General features: G+C 46.4%; 6 protein-coding genes across 6 annotated transcripts; 2 read left to right on the top strand and 4 right to left on the bottom strand.

The window, feature by feature from the left end:
- The first annotated feature begins 4,697 nt into the window (after nucleotides 1-4,697).
- Nucleotides 4,698-5,092, top strand: LOC308196434 (histone H4). Its single transcript, XM_080595398.1, has one exon. It carries the CDS (start codon nucleotides 4,728-4,730, stop codon nucleotides 5,037-5,039), a length of 312 nt encoding a protein of 103 aa, XP_080451524.1. The 5' UTR covers nucleotides 4,698-4,727; the 3' UTR covers nucleotides 5,040-5,092.
- LOC308196422 (histone H2B 7) lies at nucleotides 4,911-5,804 on the bottom strand. Its single transcript, XM_080595380.1, has one exon. It carries the CDS (start codon nucleotides 5,733-5,735, stop codon nucleotides 5,355-5,357), a length of 381 nt encoding a protein of 126 aa, XP_080451506.1. The 5' UTR covers nucleotides 5,736-5,804; the 3' UTR covers nucleotides 4,911-5,354.
- A 406-nt stretch (nucleotides 5,805-6,210) lies between these two features.
- Nucleotides 6,211-6,590, bottom strand: LOC308196446 (histone H4). Its single transcript, XM_080595423.1, has one exon. The coding sequence runs from the start codon at nucleotides 6,573-6,575 to the stop codon at nucleotides 6,264-6,266; it is 312 nt and encodes a 103-aa protein (XP_080451549.1). The 5' UTR covers nucleotides 6,576-6,590; the 3' UTR covers nucleotides 6,211-6,263.
- Nucleotides 6,591-7,953: 1,363 nt separating this feature from the next.
- LOC308196316 (histone H1.01-like) lies at nucleotides 7,954-14,037 on the bottom strand. The gene is made up of 2 exons (XM_080595140.1): nucleotides 12,500-14,037; nucleotides 7,954-9,672 (listed from the first exon to the last, which is right to left on the bottom strand). The coding sequence occupies exon 1, from the start codon at nucleotides 13,997-13,999 to the stop codon at nucleotides 13,340-13,342; it is 660 nt and encodes a 219-aa protein (XP_080451266.1). The 5' UTR covers nucleotides 14,000-14,037; the 3' UTR covers nucleotides 7,954-9,672; nucleotides 12,500-13,339.
- LOC308196327 (histone H2A.J) lies at nucleotides 9,597-11,351 on the bottom strand. The gene has a single exon (XM_080595201.1). It carries the CDS (start codon nucleotides 11,273-11,275, stop codon nucleotides 10,886-10,888), a length of 390 nt encoding a protein of 129 aa, XP_080451327.1. The 5' UTR covers nucleotides 11,276-11,351; the 3' UTR covers nucleotides 9,597-10,885.
- On the top strand, nucleotides 11,565-12,034 carry LOC308196331 (histone H2B 7-like). The gene has a single exon (XM_080595213.1). The coding sequence runs from the start codon at nucleotides 11,607-11,609 to the stop codon at nucleotides 11,985-11,987; it is 381 nt and encodes a 126-aa protein (XP_080451339.1). The 5' UTR covers nucleotides 11,565-11,606; the 3' UTR covers nucleotides 11,988-12,034.
- Nucleotides 14,038-19,754: the final 5,717 nt, after the last annotated feature.

Below are 19,754 nucleotides of genomic sequence, written 5' to 3'. Positions count from 1 at the left end.
AGTAGCTATAAGCACAGAAGTAGTCAATTGCACCTATACAGTAGATAATCAAGATCCCAAAATATCTGCTTGTAGTTTCTCTGGGACATCCAGGCTGCTAGAAAAAAGCACAGCATAAAACAAGGGATGGACTATAAAGCAATTGAGAGAAGATGACAGGAAGATAACAATCAGTCTCGGAGCAATAAGGCTTTCAGCTGTTGGTCAGTGAGTGAATTTTAACGGGTTTATGTGGCAGAAAGAGAAAATAACAGAATATCGGGTAGCTTTTCAGCTGCACAAGAGGTGCACTCAGACACCAGCCCTGCTGCAGTGAGCTCAAGACCTGCCCCTCCTGGGACCCGTTGAGGGCACATCGCTAGCATTCCTGGTCCTGCCTGTCCCTGCAAGCAAGCCTGCCCTGCCCATTTGGAAACTTGCTTGGTGTTTGGAGTGTCTGTGTGTTTTAGGTTGTGTGAGTGAGATCACTTGTTTTAAAATAAGATTGCCTTCCCTTCATTGTATGTTCTTGCACTGTGTTTTGCAACAACACATCGGTATTGGGTGCTTTTCCTTCCCTTTTTTTCCCTCTTCTCATAACACTGTTTAATAATTAATAACAGATGTAGAACTATCCATCACCATGCAGTGACTGCATAGGGCTTCAGTTCCAGAACTGTCTTGGAGACTGTTGTACACCCACGAACTGTGTCAAGTTGCTAGCATGGAACCAGAGGGTATTAAAGAATGTGTTTGTCTTGGCCTGATCACCCCATGTTTATATGTCAGCAATGATGGTACCAAGCTGTGCTAAGTCCTCTGTGCTAAACACACTGATGCACGTGTGGAGATGAAGTACAGTCAAAATGTTCACAAAGCTGTTCGTCTGCTGTATATCCTCTTCAACTGCTTTCTTTACTTGCTTATCCTGATCCATCACTCTACATCTCTGAAGACCGTTCTGACATTTCTTTGCATACCTGCCCTATTATGAATATTTGAGATGGTTACAGACATCTTCTCTCTGCATTTTTTGCACGTCATCCCAAGCACACTGATCCAGCAAAGCTATTAAAAATTCTGGCCTGCAATAGCTTCAATCTGTGAGGCCACTAGGGAGGTAATTGTTCCAGAGGACACGAGAGAGAATTTTCAGTGTTCAAATTTTAAACAAAAAATGTAGTCCCAAGGTGTGCTGCCACAGGGATGCAGAGCGTAAGACAGTATAAGAAGTGCGATGAAATACAGAAGGATTTTTTCAGTGCAACAGCCATTCAGGAAGGGCCACTAATCAAGTGCAAGCCTTTCAGTGCATTTCAGACACCAGTGCAATAAGTTGAGTGCTGAATATTTTTAGAATGAATTCAGACTACTGCTACTTTGTGAGAAGATAAGATTCACAGTGTACATATGAAATGACACATGGTATTTGAGAATTTCTATTTACTTTGCTCAAGTCAACCAACTCAGTGTTAAAATCATTGTCACACCAAGATTAAAGGACTTCTGAGCAAAGAACAATGCTATCCACAATTTGAGTTATATATATATTGTATGAAACGTTTAAGAAATATATATATTTTTTTACTTTCCCCTAATCAACATATGCTGCTTGCTGAAATCAGATGCTATTTTTCTTCATCATGCGAGCTTTTATCTATTCATCAGCTCTTCTGAGTGGGACACAGAATTTTTGTTCTGTTTATAATGAAATGAAAAGCCACAATTCCAGAAAAGAAATGATGCTCATTTACCTGGATTTAGACCTTTCCAGTTTCAGTGATGATACAGGTACCAAAGAAAACGATTCGGATATCACTGTTTTATTATCTGAGGGTACTTTGATAATCTCAATACAGGACAATACAGTACAGAAATTTCAGTAGACAAAGTATCACCACAACTGTGCATGGAACACCTGACCTTTTTAACAGTCAGCATTACTGTAAGGCCAAGTCTTGCTGTTTCACTGGTTGTTTAGACAGATGAGTGCAGTTTGTGATGACTTAGTTGCAAAGCAAGTGCAGCCTTCATAGAAATAGAATGAACAGCCAGCTTTATGCGAAGTAGTCAATACTGATTACATGCTGTAAGGACATAATACACATATTATACATTTTTAGATATCTGTAACTTCTGGAATATTTATTCTTTGCCCAAATAGAAAGTTCTTAAGGATACAAAATTTCTGAGGCTGGATGGTCCTGGAAAAAATGGCATGGAGGCCACAGAAGAGAAATTTGAGAATACATTGCATTTTGAGGACTACAGCACTTCCAGTTTCTGGTACCTTGCATTCTGAAGACACACACACACACCTTTTCTTTCTCTCTTTCTCACTTTTTCTTTTTCTCTTTCTTATATTCTTTTAAAGTGCATTATAAGTAATATTTAATGGTTACTGTAAAGTAACTGGTAAAGTGGACCTCACCCAGCTTCCCCGAGACCCTCATGGAGCTCCTTTAGGTGTTTGCTGTTGCAGGGGAGATCATTTTGCATCCTGTCTCCTCCTTGGAATAAATTTCCATAATTGCTTCATGTGTCCATCGCTCCTATAGATGTGTTCTTCATAGTGTTCTGACTTGGGTTGTGCAGTTGCTGTTGGTTTTGCTTGGTAAATATCAGAGGCTTATGCAGTGTTTTACTGTCTGACCTGATGCTGACTCCAATGTGTGAAAGAATCTATCCCTTCATGTTAAGATTCATCATTTTAAATGTGGGAATCAAATAGAAAGCTGACTGGTGATGTTTCTAAGGTGACAACTAAGCTGGAAAGCCAACAGGACCTTATATCCTTATATCAAGAAAAGAATTTCAAAAGGTTTATGACATTTCCCTGAAGGCTGTAGTCACAATTCCTAGTCAGACATTTGTCTAAATGATAACATTGATTACACCAACGGCTTTACACAATTTCAGAAAAGGCGTTTGAAGTGTCTTGAACCAGATTGTGTCTGGTGAGACAAGAAATGGAAAAAGAATAAAAGCTAACAACAAAGATATAAAAAAACAACAAAATCAAACAAACAAATGCACACACTGTTTTTTGTCTCTGTTTAGAAAAGGTAAAAGAGAGTGAGAAATTTTTTTCTTCTTTCTCCCTTCTGGCACCTGTGCCTAGTTCATTTTTCTGGGAATGCAGAAGGAGTGGGAATGGGAAAGAAACAGATGAACTTGTTAGCACAGAAATGTGGGACCTATTATGATTAATAAATAAGAAAGATTCAGGATCATGTTGTGGTTTCCACTGAACATTTCCCCTGTTTTCCAAATAATAACATTAAATGGTGATCATGAAAGAAGTCTCAAAATATGAAGAATGAATGCCAATTATAATGAAAAATAAACAGATGACACAAAAAAAAATGCACACACACACAAATTTATTTTTTCACACTTTTTGAAAACTTATATCTATTTTTTTTGTTATTGCTCTTTTAAATCACTAAAATATTTACTAGTGCTGTAGTAAAAGTTTTTGAAAATCTGTGCTGCTAAAAGACAAAAAAGAAAACCCCACCTATGCCCAAAACACTTCCCTTGCCCCACACAAGTGTGTTTAATCTCAGTGGAAATTAGATGAATGTTTTCTGTGTCAGGAAATAAAGTGTACTAGTTTGTATAAATCTGCCCTAACCCATAAAAGTAAAATTAGAACAGAGTCCTGTAGTTTGTTGTTAACCATTAAAAAAATAAGTTGCTTTACTATTTTAACTGACATATATTTAACAAGGAGATAAAGCAAGGATTAGAGCAAGGCTATTATAAATACTCTTTGTTTTCCCTTAAATATTAAAGGGCCTCACAAGCACGGGTCTCCTGCTTCCCAGCAGAGCTCATCCCAGCCATGACGGCTTGACTATTTCCTTATGTTGTTTCCCTTCTCTGGCAGAATCCTTCAGGCTATCACCTTTACTCGCAATGGTTCCATACAGGATAAGGCATGACAAACGTGTATGTGCGTGTGCGTGCGCTGGTGAACCTAAGGTGTTCTCATCCACATGAAGGAAATGCTACGGAACATTTTAAAAGGAAAAAGCTATTTCATGAGGGTTAAGCAGTTCCGTCCCACCAAGCACGACACGGTGATAGGAAGAAGCTGGAGGTCGGATAGGGAAAGGCAGGCAGAGATTATTTCGCTCTGCCTGAGAAAGGCCTCCAGCAGCCGGGCACGGATTTGTGTGTTTCAAAAGTATCGCCCGGGGCGCCCAACGCAGAACGGAACCGGGGTGGGCGGGCGGGGGACGAGGGCGGGGCGGCGGCCCCGCGCAGGGCCCGGGATTGGCCGGATTTTGCCGCAGACCCTCGGGCAGGGCCGGGCCGCGCCGGGGAGCCCCGGGGCTGCTGCGGACCCGACCCCGCGCAGGGGCGCGGCCGGGACCGGCAGGGACCGAGCCCGGGAGGAGCCCGAGCGGGGGCAGCGCGCGGGGAGCCCCGAGCGCGGGGAGCGCCGGGCGGCAGCCCCCGAGCGGGCGAGGCCGCGGCTGAGGGCGCGACACGGGGCGGGCGGCGCCGGGGCACAAAGCGGCCGAACGCCCGGCTCGGCTGCCGGCCCGCGGGAGGGGAGCGGGGGGAGCGGAGAGGAGAGGGGCGAGGGAGGGAGGGAGGGAGGGAGGGAGGGCGGAGCCTGCGGGCCTGCCCCGCCCCCTCGGCGCCCGCCGCAGTTCTCAACCAGGTCGGACCCCGCCACTTATACCGCGGCCCGGCGGGGCTGGCGGCGCGCAGTGCGGTGTGCTGGCGGTGCGAGCATGTCTGGGAGAGGCAAGGGCGGGAAGGGGCTCGGCAAGGGGGGCGCCAAGCGGCACCGCAAGGTGCTGCGCGACAACATCCAGGGCATCACCAAGCCGGCCATCCGGCGCCTGGCGCGGCGCGGCGGCGTCAAGCGCATCTCGGGGCTCATCTACGAGGAGACGCGCGGCGTGCTCAAGGTGTTCCTGGAGAACGTGATCCGCGACGCCGTCACCTACACCGAGCACGCCAAGCGCAAGACGGTCACGGCCATGGACGTGGTCTACGCCCTCAAGCGCCAGGGACGCACCCTCTACGGCTTCGGCGGCTAAACTCTCTTGTGACACCATACACTGTTAAATACAAAGGCTCTTTTCAGAGCCACCCACGAAATTCACAACGAGAGCTGGTAATTACTAATAAATAGTAGTTACATAATATCATGACATCTTCTGCAAGTTACCCGGACTTAATATCCAAGTTCATTACTTCCGTTATTTTTAATTATAGCATTTACAAGGAAACTTCGGGGGAGACAACTCTGAAAAAGAGCCATACATCTTTTTCAGTTTATTTGTAATTACAGCTCTTTATAAGAAAATTTGGGGTGGCTCTTAAAAGAGCCGTTTGGTTTGGTTTAAACCGATTTACTTGGAGCTGGTGTACTTGGTGACCGCCTTGGTGCCTTCGGAGACGGCGTGCTTGGCCAGCTCGCCGGGCAGCAGGAGCCGCACGGCCGTCTGGATCTCCCGCGAGGTGATGGTCGCGCGCTTGTTGTAGTGCGCCAGGCGCGATGCCTCGCCGGCGATGCGCTCGAAGATGTCGTTGACAAAAGAATTCATGATACTCATGGCTTTAGATGAGATGCCCGTGTCGGGGTGCACCTGCTTCAGCACCTTGTACACGTAGATCGAGTAGCTCTCCTTGCGGGCTCTCTTTCTTTTCTTGTCGCCCTTTTTCTGGGTCTTGGTGACGGCTTTCTTCGAGCCTTTCTTAGGTGCTGGGGCAGATTTCGCCGGCTCAGGCATCTCTCAAACTTTCTTTCCAAGCTCTTCACTGTACCTCAACAACACTGAAAATGGCGCCTGCTCCCCTATTTATAAGGACGTTATGCAAATTAGAGGATTGTAATCGCACAATTCCTATTGGTGCAAAAGAGAGGAACGTAATTAGCAGCACTTCAGATCTGTTGCCATCATGCCTTTTATGACGTGTCCGAAGAACAGAGATTTGTCGTTACAGTGATGTCAGTAATGTTTTAAGCCAAGTTTATTCAAAAACGTACCGAAATATGTACTGCGTTTTTACTAACGAAATGTAGTATCGGAACTCAGTGTGCACATAGTATGCTACACATTTGAACTGTCGTTTGTGCTTTCTGGGAGTGTTTATAAACACCGTACTTACGTTTGTAAAAGAACTACTATTTCTCGAACGTTATAAGCATACTGACTTGCCCTAAATGAAGGCAGTAATTACCAGCTCTCGTTGTGAATTTCGTGGGTGGCTCTGAAAAGAGCCTTTGTATTTAACAGTGTATGGTGTCACAAGAGAGTTTAGCCGCCGAAGCCGTAGAGGGTGCGTCCCTGGCGCTTGAGGGCGTAGACCACGTCCATGGCCGTGACCGTCTTGCGCTTGGCGTGCTCGGTGTAGGTGACGGCGTCGCGGATCACGTTCTCCAGGAACACCTTGAGCACGCCGCGCGTCTCCTCGTAGATGAGCCCCGAGATGCGCTTGACGCCGCCGCGCCGCGCCAGGCGCCGGATGGCCGGCTTGGTGATGCCCTGGATGTTGTCCCGCAGCACCTTGCGGTGCCGCTTGGCGCCCCCCTTGCCGAGCCCCTTCCCGCCCTTGCCTCTCCCAGACATGCTCGCACCGCCAGCACACCGCACTGCGCGCCGCCAGCCCCGCCGGGCCGCGGTATAAGTGGCGGGGTCCGACCTGGTTGAGAACTGCGGCGGGCGCCGAGGGGGCGGGGCAGGCCCGCAGGCTCCGCCCTCCCTCCCTTCCTCGCTCGCCCCTCTCCTCTCCTCTCCCCCCGCTCCCCTCCCGCGGGCCGGCAGCCGAGCCGGGCGTTCGGCCGCTTTGTGCCCCGGCGCCGCCCGCCCCGTGTCGCGCCCTCAGCCGCGGCCTCGCCCGCTCGGGGGCTGCCGCCCGGCGCTCCCCGCGCGCTGCCCCCGCTCGGGCTGCTCCCGGGCTCGGTCCCTGCCGGTCCCGGCCGCGCCCCTGCGCGGGGTCGGGTCCGCAGCAGCCCCGGGGCTCCCCGGCGCGGCCCGGCCCTGCCCGAGGGTCTGCGGCAAAATCCGGCCAATCCCGGGCCCTGCGCGACGACTCCGCCCCGCCCCGCCGCCCGTCCCCGCTTCCGCTCGCCGGGGGCCCAGCGGGGGCCATTTCCGCGGCCGCTCTCCCTTTGTTCGGTGCCAGCGCGGCCGTTCCGCGCCTTCTTCTCCTTCTCGGTGGCTCCGCTCCTGGCAGCCGCTCCGCTCGTCCGCCCAGCCCCGGAGTTCGGGCCGCGAGCGTTCGGCGCTTCCGTGCCCGCATCCGCAGCTCGGTGCGAGGGGGATCGGGGAGCCAGGCGCTACGCGACGCGGGGACCGGTCGTTGGGGGGCTCGGGTGAGAAATGCGCGACCCTGAGCCTCCTACGGCGCAAATCCGCAACTCGGGCGCGCAGGAGGGTCCTCGTCCCTACCCCCCACCTCCTTTCCTTCCTTCTCACCCCCCCCCCCCCCCCCCCGCTGCCCCCGAAATGGGGAATTGCTCGCTAATGCGTGGCTGGAGACAGGAAATGAAAGAAAACTTTATGAACATTACCAGAACATGTCTGAATGGGCACTGAAAAAAAAAGAACGACAACGAAATATATTTCCTTCAACTGACATGGCCAAAAAGTTTGTTGCTTCACATCTCTGCTAATGAACTTCACTGGCAAGTATGCTTCTGAGAATATGTCAGGCTGTATTCAAAAGTAGATGAATTAGCCAAGACTGAAGAGCCTACATATTACAATGTATTTTTAAATCTTATTTTACACTCAGAATAAAACCTTTGATAGTGACACTTGCCATTTTCTTATACTATTAGCATTTTGTGCGTGTCCAACCTCTCTACCTCTTAAAATGATTGAATTCCTTTTAAATTTGTACAGATGTTTATATAATTTAATTTCTGAACATAATTTACATCACTTAGGCCACATCTCCATTATATTTCTTGGCCAAATATATTAAATAGGAGGGACAATATGATAGAGATTTTCAAGTTTTAATTTACAGGTATCCAAGAAAGTACAATTTTTTTCTATGATTATTACAACAATTTCAATTTCATTTCAATTCAAACTCACTGTAAATAAAGTGAAAGAATTACCTATCAAATGTATACAACCTGAATTGGTAAAAGCAGCTTTCATTTTGTCACCTCGTGACTGAACAGAAAGAACTCAAGTTATTCACACAGCACCTGGAAGGCATGCCCGTGGTGGACCTGCCAAGCTGCTACCAACAATTACCATTTGGCTGCATGGTGTCTGCTTTGTTCTTTATACCTGAAGTTCTGTGTCTAGACATGTTTCCTGAAGCCGTGGAGTGTCAAAACATTTAAAACCACCACCTGAATACTTAACAAATCCTAAAGGAATTACAGGAAATATTTTCTTCTTTTAGAGTTATAATTTCTTCATAACTCCTAGTGCGGGGTGAATATCCTTGTATCACTTTCTCCTCTAGCATTATAAGCACCGAAACACCAGAAAAATCACCTTCCAAAGTGTTCTGGCAGAACAGTGGTGCAGAGGCTGAGACCAGTAGCTTACAGATTGATTACCGCAACCCCCTTTCCCCAAGGTGTGGAGCATATTTAAAATACTTCGATATCATACTTCCTGGGTAGCTGCCTTGCCTGTAGTGGCCACAGACAGGTGTTTCCCAAGTGTTTCTGTTAGTGATATTGCCAGCTCTGTCATGGACCAGCAGCTTTTCTTATACAAAAAACACCTGAGGCAGAAAGAAAAAAAAGATGTTGCTCAGTAAAGTTTCTAATAAAGTTGCTTTCATTGTGGCTTGGGGAAAGTAAGTGTTACATGGATCAAACATCATCATAAGTAAAAAAAATAATCACATGAGTGAATTATATATGACTTCAAAGTTACCCTTGATTTTCTTGAAAGCTTAAGTGGCAATTTATATCTGTGTCTATATCTATTACACCTGGAATAATGCAAATTAAAGAGATGTGGGATTTTTTTTTTTTTTTAGCATGCCTTTATTCTTAATGTTGAAAATAAAGGTGAAAAAATATGCACAAATCTTTAATTTTGTTTTTAACCTATGCAATTCTAAGGCTTAATATATAGACTGGCATTACTGAGTTACTGATGAATCTAGTTAACCTACATTGTTTGGGGGAGTGTTTTTTTTTTTTTTTTTCATCCAGCATAATTTGCCTGAAAGCCACTGGTCTTTAATTACTGAAGGCTGGCCAGAACTCTTATCACATAACTCATTTTACCTCAGAATTATCTAACTTATAGGACACGTAGCTTTGGAGCCTCAGTGTGGTGGCAGCACAGGAATCACAACTGGTACAACCACTAGTAGCTAAGAACAAAAATAGGGAATGCTTCGAAGTGGACATAAGTATTACAGAGGGTAAAATTACAGATTTGAAGAGAGCATTGAGAGAAATAGGTAGTGCTTAGAATGAGATTGTAGAGAAAAATGGTGAATTGCTGTTCAGACAAGACGAAAAATTCTGCGAGCCATAGTGGACTTACCCCTGCATGCAGCAAAGGGCAGGGGCCCTCTCCCATGGTTCCAACTGATTGCCATGTCCAGGACCTCGTTCATGATCTGATCCCACACCTGGGTACAGATGCCTCCAACCCCTGGGCTTTTTATGGCATTGCAATGCTGTAATCCAGCTATCACAATCCTCAAAACACACAGACACACAAAGAACTCTCTGTTCTAGAGACTCAATATAAAAGAAATGTGCATGTTAGAACACATTTTTTATAGCATTGCAGAACAGAACCATTAAGCACAGATACTGCTACCATGTCAGAGCACTTTTCTGCCCCAGGTATCTCTACTCCATTCTGTCTCTCTCCACAAATTATCCTCAATATCCCACTTCAGATATGAGAACCCTACCTAAAGACCATCTCTGCTACAGTTGGGGGGTGTTTGCCTTGCTCTAGGTGGTATTTTTCTTCCTCTAGAGCTCTGCTCCTCCTCCTCAGGGGATGGAGGGGACAGACCCGCTGCACAGGTGAGAGCTATGGCCTCACTGCAGTCATGGGCAGCTTCTGGGAACACCTTCACAAGAGGAATCCAGCAGTCTTTCTAATAATCCACATCAGAGAATCCAAAGCGCTTTAGCACTGTGTTCTTGGGTGACATTTGTGCCAGAAAAGTATAGGATTTACTCAAGTAATGCTGCCCACTGTTAACTGATGTAATTTAAAAAGACTTTCACGTCTGAAAATCCTGCTTAAAACAGGAACATATCACTGCCGGTTTCTTCTGAATGAAAAGATTCTATAGTTGGTGATTTACTGCCCAAGTCTGACTCTTTAAGGGTCCAGATCAAAATAAGCTATATCCCCTAAGGCATTCCCAATTCAATACCTAAATAACAAAGTACAGCCACAGTTAAACTTTTTTTTTTTTTTTTTTTAAATAGGCCAAGGGCCTGCTAAGGAAATCTTTCCTCATTGTTAGATATAGTTACATGGAGTCAGGTCATTCACCTATTTTCTTATAATATACCAGTATTTTCCCCACCTTTTAGCTACCTCTCACCCCCCTTAATTTCACAGCATAAGACCGTAACATGCAATTTAGAGGGTCAATAATGTTGAACAGATTGAGTAAAACAAGTACAAGAAAAAAAGCATCTAGTACAAAACTGCAAATATATTCAGCTTTTCTTTGTTGAAAAGGATGAGTTATAATTAAGTATCTGACATCTTATGTAGGAACCTAAAATTGAGACACTGTTAGAGAGCATAGATTTAACTCGATGAAAACAAAGGTAGCATAGAAGAAACACTAGAAACCAAAGCACTATCACAAAGAAGCAACCCAACTCTTTTATGACTGCGTGGGTGGCTCTGAAAAGAGCCTTTGGGTTATATATTATGCTTTCAAAAAATCTAAGCAGCTTCGTTGGCTGAGCTTATTTGCTCTTCGCCTTATGGCTTTCAGTCTTCTTGGGCAGCAGCACGGCCTGGATGTTGGGCAGCACCCCACCCTGCGCGATGGTGACCTTGCCCAGCAGCTTGTTGAGCTCCTCGTCGTTGCGGATGGCCAGCTGCAGGTGGCGGGGGATGATGCGCGTCTTCTTGTTGTCGCGGGCCGCGTTGCCCGCCAGCTCCAGGATCTCGGCCGTCAGGTACTCCAGCACGGCCGCCATGTAGACGGGCGCTCCAGCCCCGACCCGCTCGGCATAGTTACCTTTCCGCAGCAGCCGGTGCACGCGGCCCACGGGGAACTGCAGCCCGGCCCGCGACGAGCGCGACTTGGCCTTAGCCCTGACTTTACCGCCCTGCTTCCCGCGGCCAGACATCGCTCTGCTGTTAGCGCACAAAACAAAGCACCAAGCCCGCTACCAAGAGAACGCCGAGACAGCCTCCCCAGCACCTGCGCCCTTGCCTTTTATCCCTTCCCTGGGCGGGATCAGCCCCGGTGATTGGCTGGAACCGGGCACGGCGAGGGGAGCCAATGCGAGACCGGATCGCGCCGCCGCCAATAGACACAAAGGAACGGCGGCGCAACGGGGTCCAATCGCGTGGCACGAGTCAGAGCCGCTGTGTTTGCATAACAGCCCTATAAATGCGGGGCGCCGCAGCCATCTTAGCTGCTGTTCCTGTTCCGCAGGAGAGGAAAGCGCTGTCAAAATGCCTGAGCCGGCCAAGTCTGCGCCCGCGCCCAAGAAGGGCTCCAAGAAAGCCGTCACCAAGACGCAGAAGAAGGGCGACAAGAAAAGAAAGAGAGCCCGCAAGGAGAGCTACTCCATCTACGTGTACAAGGTGCTGAAGCAGGTGCACCCCGACACGGGCATCTCGTCCAAGGCCATGGGCATCATGAACTCCTTCGTCAACGACATCTTCGAGCGCATCGCCGGCGAGGCGTCGCGCCTGGCGCACTACAACAAGCGCTCGACCATCACCTCGCGGGAGATCCAGACGGCCGTGCGGCTCCTGCTGCCCGGCGAGCTGGCCAAGCACGCCGTCTCCGAGGGCACCAAGGCGGTCACCAAGTACACCAGCTCCAAGTAGAGCGCCGCGGATCCTGTTTTTAACCCAAAGGCTCTTTTAAGAGCCACCCACGTTTTCCCTGAAAGAGCTTTAACACAGTAGCGTGTTTCAGTGTTTAATCGACTTCGAAAAATAACAAGACATAAAGAAGATGAAAAAATACTGGTTTCTTAAATCCAATTATAAAAGTTTGCACTACATGAAAAGATTAGTCTCTGGAATTATTGGTCAATACCTTTAAGCAGTTTAAGATGTGTTGACAATCACTTCAGAATAAATCTTGTTCCAATAAATGCAGGTAGTACCATTAAATGACTTTCACTTGATGCAGCACACCAGTCGATTACAAACAGAAATTAACACTTGTCTTAAGAGCTTCATTAACACATCCACTTGGGGAAAAAAAGAAGGACGAATGATATTTTTTAAAAAGCCTTTTTTTTTGCGTATTAGTCTTAGGAGTTCTCCAGGGTTATTTATTTTCTTTTTCAGAGACAGCAATGAACCCTGAAGACCAGGAAAAGAGTACAGACCTGAGGCGGGACGGAGGCTTTCGGAGGATGAGGTTTCCGGGGACGCATGGACCGGGAACAAACTCTCGGAGCTGGTGCCGGCCGCGCTCCGCCTGCCGGCAGCAGCGCGGGCTTTTCGAATTCTCCCAGACGACCAATCAGCGACCGCGGCTCCCCCCCTCAGCCAATCAGAAGAGGCCCGAGGCTGAGCCCCCGCAGCCGCGGGGAGCCCCGCGCCGCTCTGCCCGGGCTGCGGCTCCAGGTCTCCCGGCGCGGCTCGGACAGCTCCCGGCAGAGCCCCTGCGCCCGGGCTGCGGGGAGGACAGGCGGCAGCGCTGCCCGCCTCCCGGCCCGGCACCTCCCGCTCTAGAAGCGGTGCTGTGAGGTCAGGCAGAAATTAGGAGGCGCCCCGCCGACGGCGCTGCCGAGCGGAAAGGTCATTGCCAAGGACGCGGGGGAGCCGTGCCGACGGCTACGGTCCCTAAAAGGTGCGGCAGGAGCTGCTGTTAGGAACCGCGCTGTGCTGGTTAAAGCACCGAAAGAAACCTGCGCGCCCCACAGCGACACCCGCCCTAACCGGTCCCTTTAACAAAGGCACCCCCTTGCGGTGCTCAAAAAAGCCAGCCTGCAGAAAGATTTTTCCAAGGGATCGCAAACTTTATTTTTCCCAAGTCTCCACGGCCGGAAGCTCGGCGTCCCGTCCTTCCCACAGCCGAACGCTCCGTCCCGCACGGATAACGGCGTGTGGTCAGCACCGCTGCGGGCGCGGAGCACGATGCCCGAGTGTTTCAGCCCTTTTTCGGACAGTAGTGGGTGGCTCTTAAAAGAGCCGTTGGTTTTAAGTATTTCCACTTCAATACTTCACTTTTTGGGCGCCGCCTTCTTCGCCTTGGCTGCTTTCGGCTTGGCTGCCTTGGCCTTGGCAGCTTTGGGTTTAACTGCCTTTGCTTTGGCCGGGCTCTTTGCTGCCGCTGCCTTTTTGGGCTTGGCAGCCTTGGTCGCCTTCTTGGGGCTCTTGGCAGCCTTCTTGGTGGCAGCAGCCGCCGGCTTCTTGGCTTTCTTGGGGCTCTTCTTCACCGCCGGCTTCTTGGGCTTCTTGGCGGCGCTGGCGGGCTTCTTGGCCGCCGGCTTCTTGGGCTTGGCCGCGGCCGCCCGCTTCTTGGGCGCCTTCTCCTTCACCTCGCCGGGCTTCTTGCTGAGGCGGAAGGAGCCGGAGGCGCCGGTGCCCTTGGTCTGCACCAGGGTGCCCTTGCCGACGAGGCTCTTGAGCCCCAGCTTGATGCGGCTGTTGTTCTTCTCCACGTCGTAGCCGCCGGCGGCCAGCGCCTTCTTGAGCGCGGCGAGGGAGAGCCCCTTGCGCTCCTTGGAGGCGGCCACGGCCTTGGTGATCAGCTCGGTGACGCTGGGGCCCGCGGGCTTGCGCGCCTTGGAGCCGCCCGCCGCCTTCTTCGGCTTCTTGCCGGCGGCCTTGGCGGCGGGGGCCGCGACAGCGGGCGCGGCGGCGGGAGCGGTCTCCGACATCGCTGCCGAGACTTCTTCCTAATCAAAAGAAAGTAATTGGGCTACAGTAACCCCGATGCCTGAATTTATAGCGAAGCGGTGATCTGTGATTGGTGCTTTGCAGAGCCCGCCTAACTGTTAGCCAGGAAGAGCTTTTCGTCCTCCGAGTCTGTGTTTCTTCGGAGTTATAAATTCATATTTTTTGAAAAATGCCTGCTGCCAAACCACCCCCGTTTCTTCGGGGAGTAAAGAGAAGAGTGTGAAGATTCATTCGGGGGAGTTTCTCGCTGTAGACATCCACGATGAGAGAAAAAAGATGCGTTTAACCTCCCGTCCTGCAGCTAGGGAGACCCCGGGGAAGGCGAACTTTTGTTTTTCCTTCTAAATTAAAATAAAACCCCTAGTCAAAAAACCTCCCCCGTAATGCTGGGGTGTTCTTTAGGGGCTTTTCTCCAGATTAGGACAGGTACCGAGGGGGCAGCTTCAATAGTTTTGTCATAAATTGATTTCAAAGAGAAGGAAGTAACACAATTTCATGGCTGAGCTTTGAATATGGATAAAGAATCGGCTCCCTTAACCACATCTTAAACTATTAAGGATACTGTATTTCCACAGAATTTCATGTTTGAGGAAGATAAGAGACCTTCAGACGAATACATATACTACTTAGAAGTGTCTGGAACTTGTCATGGCTCGATGTCTTTTGTGGTGTGCTGTAAATGAATGAATGGCAGGATTTTTATTTTTTTTATTTTTTTTTAATTTTTTTAATTGGGGCAGAAAACAGTTTGTGTTTATAAAAACGAAGCTGTTAATGTCTTGTTAATACACATAAATTCCGGATAAACGGATAGCTTAACGTCTCATTTACAATCCTGTATACTACTATTCTTTAAAACTTGCAGAAGTAAACAGATTCGCAGGGTAAAAAAGTCAAACAGGTATAGATACACAAATAAGTATCACACACCTCTTAAACATTAATGGAGCAAGCTGAAGCCTCGCTTATCCCCAAATAAATATAATAAAATGGAAATCTGGCCTCTGTGAGCAGAATGAATCAAACTATATTTTACTTACAAATGTTTGCATATAGACTCTTATTTTTTCTTTTTTTTTTCCACAGTATTCAGAAAACCTGACACTCTCTTCTTTAAAGGCAAAGGAAAACAATAGTCAATTTAAGTTTTCTTACAAATCCTCATAATAGTTAAATATTTTCCTGATAATCCTCATAAATAAGAATCAGCTTTGATTTTCATTTAATTATTAAATCTCACAAAGTGACAACAGAAAATAACTTTTCTTTTTTTTTTTAACTATTTATAATTTTTAAGGAGCACTACGGATTGTTGTCAGTGTTTTTGGATTTAATCAGAAGACTCCTTCACTGAAAAGATCAAATTAAGACCAAACCTAATGTTTTGCCCCATACTTTGTAAATACAAGCCATGCAAAACGTCAGTGTGCTATTTCAGAAGAGAAGCATTTCTTCCAGCACTTATGAATTTGAGACTCTACAAGTCAAGTAAAATGCTAGAAAAGGCCCTGATATTTAGTTTTATTGATCAAATGTTGAAGATAACATTAAATTTTTCTGAACAGTGTGTAGTTTTGGTTGAAATGAGGTATATTACAACGTCAGGGAGAAATGAGATACATTAGAGTAGCTAGAGTGAAAGCAATGAACTGTCATCTTCACTTGTCATATTCTGATTTAGTTCTGTATTTAATTGCCGTGTCTGCATCTATGCCAGCTAATAAATACATTGAAAGTGAGGAGAGGGAGGTAAACGCAGAGAAAGGGGAAAATTAGACTTTTCAGTACCTTACTGTAAAAGCCAGACTGAATGGCACCCTGAATTGGGCTGTGAAATCTGCCACTCTTGCGAACGTGATGTCGTTCCCAGAGAAGCAACCAGAGCAAATCCACAGAAAACACAGCTTTTGGGATCTCAGGCTGGTAATCTAAATGAATAATAGGAAAAAGTTTCATGGAGGCAAAAAGGTCGTTGCGAGTAGTAAGATGAAGGCACTGTGATAATTTTCCAGATTGGTGGGATGAAGATGTCCATGCAGCTGAATCAGGCTGTAAGTGACACAGAAGGCAGAGCCAGGGTTGTCAGGTATTCGGATCTGCTTAATGTAATGCACACTTCTGGGAACAAGGCTGGGGGATGCTTAATGTACCTTAATATGTAGCTCGGACGATTTAGGGCTAGATCTCTACAAGTCAGGCTTGGTACACGCAAACTGGCCAGGACGCTGGGAGCAGCTGGGGCTGGGCAGCCCCAGGTACGGGTCTTGCTCCAGCTCCATCCCTCACCTCCGCACCTTGGAGCACGCTTCCCTCCAAGCTCGCTCTTTGCAAATGTGTCCTCAGAGCACCAGAAGACAATGTCCTCCCTCTCCCCTTAAATGGGCTGTAGGTTAGGGATGGAGACAGGAGGCGGAGAGAGGCGGTAGGGCAGCTCTGGGGTTTGCTCCCTAAGGAGCGGCTCTGGCCGGGCTCCCTCCACGCAGGATGCCGGCGGGTCGGGATGGCAGCGCCTGCCCCGAGCCAAGACCTCAAGGAACAAGATCGCCTCGGCTTTGGTAAGGGAAGATGGTGGAGAAGCTCCCGGTTTGGGGATTGCAAGGAGCAGAATTTTGGATTTCTCCCGGTTTTAGTTCTAGGTGGGTCCGGGTTAATTTTTTAAAATTGTTTCTCTCCTCCTGGTGCTGACTATTTGGAGTTGCACTTCTCAAGTTCTTTGCTGCTCCCTGTTTTTTTGAGACACGTGAACTCTTGGCAGTTGGCCTCCAGCATTAAGTGTCAACATCCTTTATAATTTATCCTGCTCCTCAACCATCAAACCTGCCCTGTTCCGCCCAAAGCCTTATCCCTGGCCTACTTCTGAGAGCCGACAATTTTCTTGGTCTTACCAACTACTTCTACTGAAGTTTTAAAGGGTAGGCCTCTAGAGATTTAGGTGGTGTGAAAAAGTGAGTTGTTTTTTAAAATTTTCTTTCCCTCCCCTGAATGTAGATGTGAAAATTTTCAGTTAATCGGATAAAACCAATTTGTCGGCAGCTCTGACAAGTTTACTGGAGCTGACAAGCTTTTCTGGATATAGTTGTTAAATGCGACACTGAACCAAAATAGCAATTCTCAGTTTTTAGAGACTAATCAAAATCTACTTCACAAATAGCATGGTTATTGACCCAGGTGTTTTACAGATGAGAGAAAAAGATAAAGAAAATAATCATCTCAGCACTTAACTTAGCAAATCAATGGGTATGGAAGAGAAAACAATTTTTCTAACTCATAGAAAAATTTCTTACTGCCAAGCAATATTACTTGAAACAGAAGTTTTTGAGTGAGATAATGATGATAATGATTGATGGTAGTGATTGATGATGATGATTGATGATGATGATTTTTTTACAGTTTCCATGTGAAGAAACAGGTATTTAAATGTTACTCATTTTATACCAAATTTCAACCAAACATCAAAGATTGAAAATTCTGCTTTTTCTCTTTCTCCCTTCCAAGCATCCTGTTCAAATGCAGGTTTTGTTTTTCTCCTGCTCAACACCTCTAACCAACCTCTTTTGTCTCCTTACATCACATAGACTTACTCCCTGAAAACAGAACTTAAATTCCATCCATAATCATGCAATGTATGCTGACTTCCTTCCTTGCCTACTAGTAGAGGTATTAGTAGAGGTATTAATGTAGATTACAGAAGGTACTACAAAATGCCAATGCAGAGAGGTCCAACGTAAGGATCTTCAAAACAAAAATAATTCCTATATAAGAAGTCATTCCTACAACTGTATAACAAAGAAAGTTTTGTTTGTTTGTTTGTTTGTTTTTTCCCTTATGAGGACAGAGACTCCAATTGGAGGAAAAGCAGATTAGTTAGACATTAAACAGATAGAGACAGATTGGATTTACAGACTACAGGGAAGCAATCTGGATAAGACGATTAGCCAAATATAGCTAAAAGGCTACACTAATGATATTTACTGTTCTTAGCATGGTGAAGACAAAGAGAAATAATAATCTTTTAATTTAAGTATCCCATTCTGTTGACAAAGGATGGTTTTGCACACATTTGTGTGAGCACCCAAAATTAATAATAAAAACAAACATAAAAAGATCAAGAGACATTAGTCAAGTTTCTGCAAATTTCTTGACATGCTATTTCAGCAATTGCAAAATTTATATACTAAGGAAGAGTTAAGATGTTAAAGAGCTATCAATAATAAAGTGACCAGTCCTTTACATATATCTCAATAAAGCTAACAAAAATATGTCATTGGATGTTAGGGCATCATGGGTCCTAATAAAAGTATCTTGCCTTCTAGTTTACTACCTGAATTGATATAACAGCTTAGAAGGTTATGAAAAATTAATTTCCATTTGGTATAAGCCAAGAAATACAGTTCTAAAGATATACAAGAAAAAATTGACCCTTTGGTCAATGTTCCAGTCCAGACACTTGGAAAAACACTGTGAGCCATCTCTAAGAAAGTGAATATAAGAAAGTTCTTTTGCAGCTGTGGAGTGGTAGGATAGCCACTGCCGCTTTCTTTCTTCAACATATGTACATTACCACAATATTTTTTAATCCTTGAGTTCAGGAACAATTCTGGCCACTGCTACACTCAAAGTAAGACAAAGAAATTCTAAGAAAGCGAACTCATATGCAGAAAGGAAAATAACTTTGAGGACCATCATCTGGCTGAGTTCTTAAAAGTCAGAATATGAAGGTAATGTTCCTACCACAATCTCTCCATCATAGGAGAATCTGGCTATCTCCATAGTAGATGTTTTCATCTTTGCTTAGGTTCAGCAAAGCAGGATTGCTGTCAGTGATGCACTTGAGGATAACAACAATGATTTGTAAGACCACAGTGATTGTGGAATGACAGTTCAGACGAAGTTTGGAAAGTGTCTCTGAAGATTATCTAGTCCGAACCCCAAGGTCAAAGCATGGTCAGCTGGAGCAGGAAGACACTATGACTTCTCTGGGCAGCCTGATCCAACATTTGACCACCTTCATAGTAAAATAAATAAATAAATAAATAAATAAATAAATAAATAAATAAATCTTTTTACTGTTTAAGTAGAATATCTTGCATTTCAGTTTGTACCAATTGCCTCCCATCCTGCCACTGAGCAGCCTGAGAAGAGTTTGTTTCTGTCTCCTTTACTTCCACATCGGATATCTACACATGGGTAAAATCTCCCTGAAACATCTCTCCTCCATGCTGAGCAGTCAGCTCTTTCAGCCTCTCCTTGTATGACAAATGCTCCTCCTATCTCTTTCTCATATTTGTGACTATTCACAAATGTTCTCACTCCAGTTATGTTCATGTCTCTGTTGCACCAGGGAGCCCAGAACCAGATGCAACTCTCCAGACAAGTCTCACCAGTGCCGAGTGGAGGGAAATGATCACCTCCCCCAGTATTAGTTTAGCTTAGTTGGAGTCTCAGCAAACTGCCACATTAGATAACAATACAAATCAAAACAAAACAAGAGCCCCACATCCACAGTTGATCAAAAGGTTAGTACAAGAAAGGCAATAACTCAGAAAAAATAAGGTGATTGGGATATCTAAGAGGGGTCTAGTGCAGGTCCTTTTTTTCTCCTACTCAGCACCTCTATCTTTCATGTGAGTAGACAAAAGAAAATCAACAAAGCCAGTCTAGGGAGAGGTGACTCCCCTATCTGCCATCATTGCTGAATATTTGCTAAACAGAAAATAAAACAAGGTTGTATCTTTT

This window comes from Anser brachyrhynchus (genome assembly GCF_964034855.1).
Source record: "Anser brachyrhynchus genome assembly, chromosome: 1".
NCBI lineage: Eukaryota > Metazoa > Chordata > Aves > Anseriformes > Anatidae > Anser > Anser brachyrhynchus.
The sequence above is the reverse complement of the archived record's forward strand: the minus strand, read 5'-3'. Positions and strand labels throughout refer to the sequence as shown.

Coding starts and splice junctions, on each gene's coding strand:
- LOC308196316 (XM_080595140.1), bottom strand. CDS start 13,999: ATGTCGGAGACCGCTCCCGCCGCCGCGCCCGCTGTCGCGGCCCCCGCC.
- LOC308196422 (XM_080595380.1), bottom strand. CDS start 5,735: ATGCCTGAGCCGGCGAAATCTGCCCCAGCACCTAAGAAAGGCTCGAAG.
- LOC308196331 (XM_080595213.1), top strand. CDS start 11,607: ATGCCTGAGCCGGCCAAGTCTGCGCCCGCGCCCAAGAAGGGCTCCAAG.
- LOC308196434 (XM_080595398.1), top strand. CDS start 4,728: ATGTCTGGGAGAGGCAAGGGCGGGAAGGGGCTCGGCAAGGGGGGCGCC.
- LOC308196446 (XM_080595423.1), bottom strand. CDS start 6,575: ATGTCTGGGAGAGGCAAGGGCGGGAAGGGGCTCGGCAAGGGGGGCGCC.
- LOC308196327 (XM_080595201.1), bottom strand. CDS start 11,275: ATGTCTGGCCGCGGGAAGCAGGGCGGTAAAGTCAGGGCTAAGGCCAAG.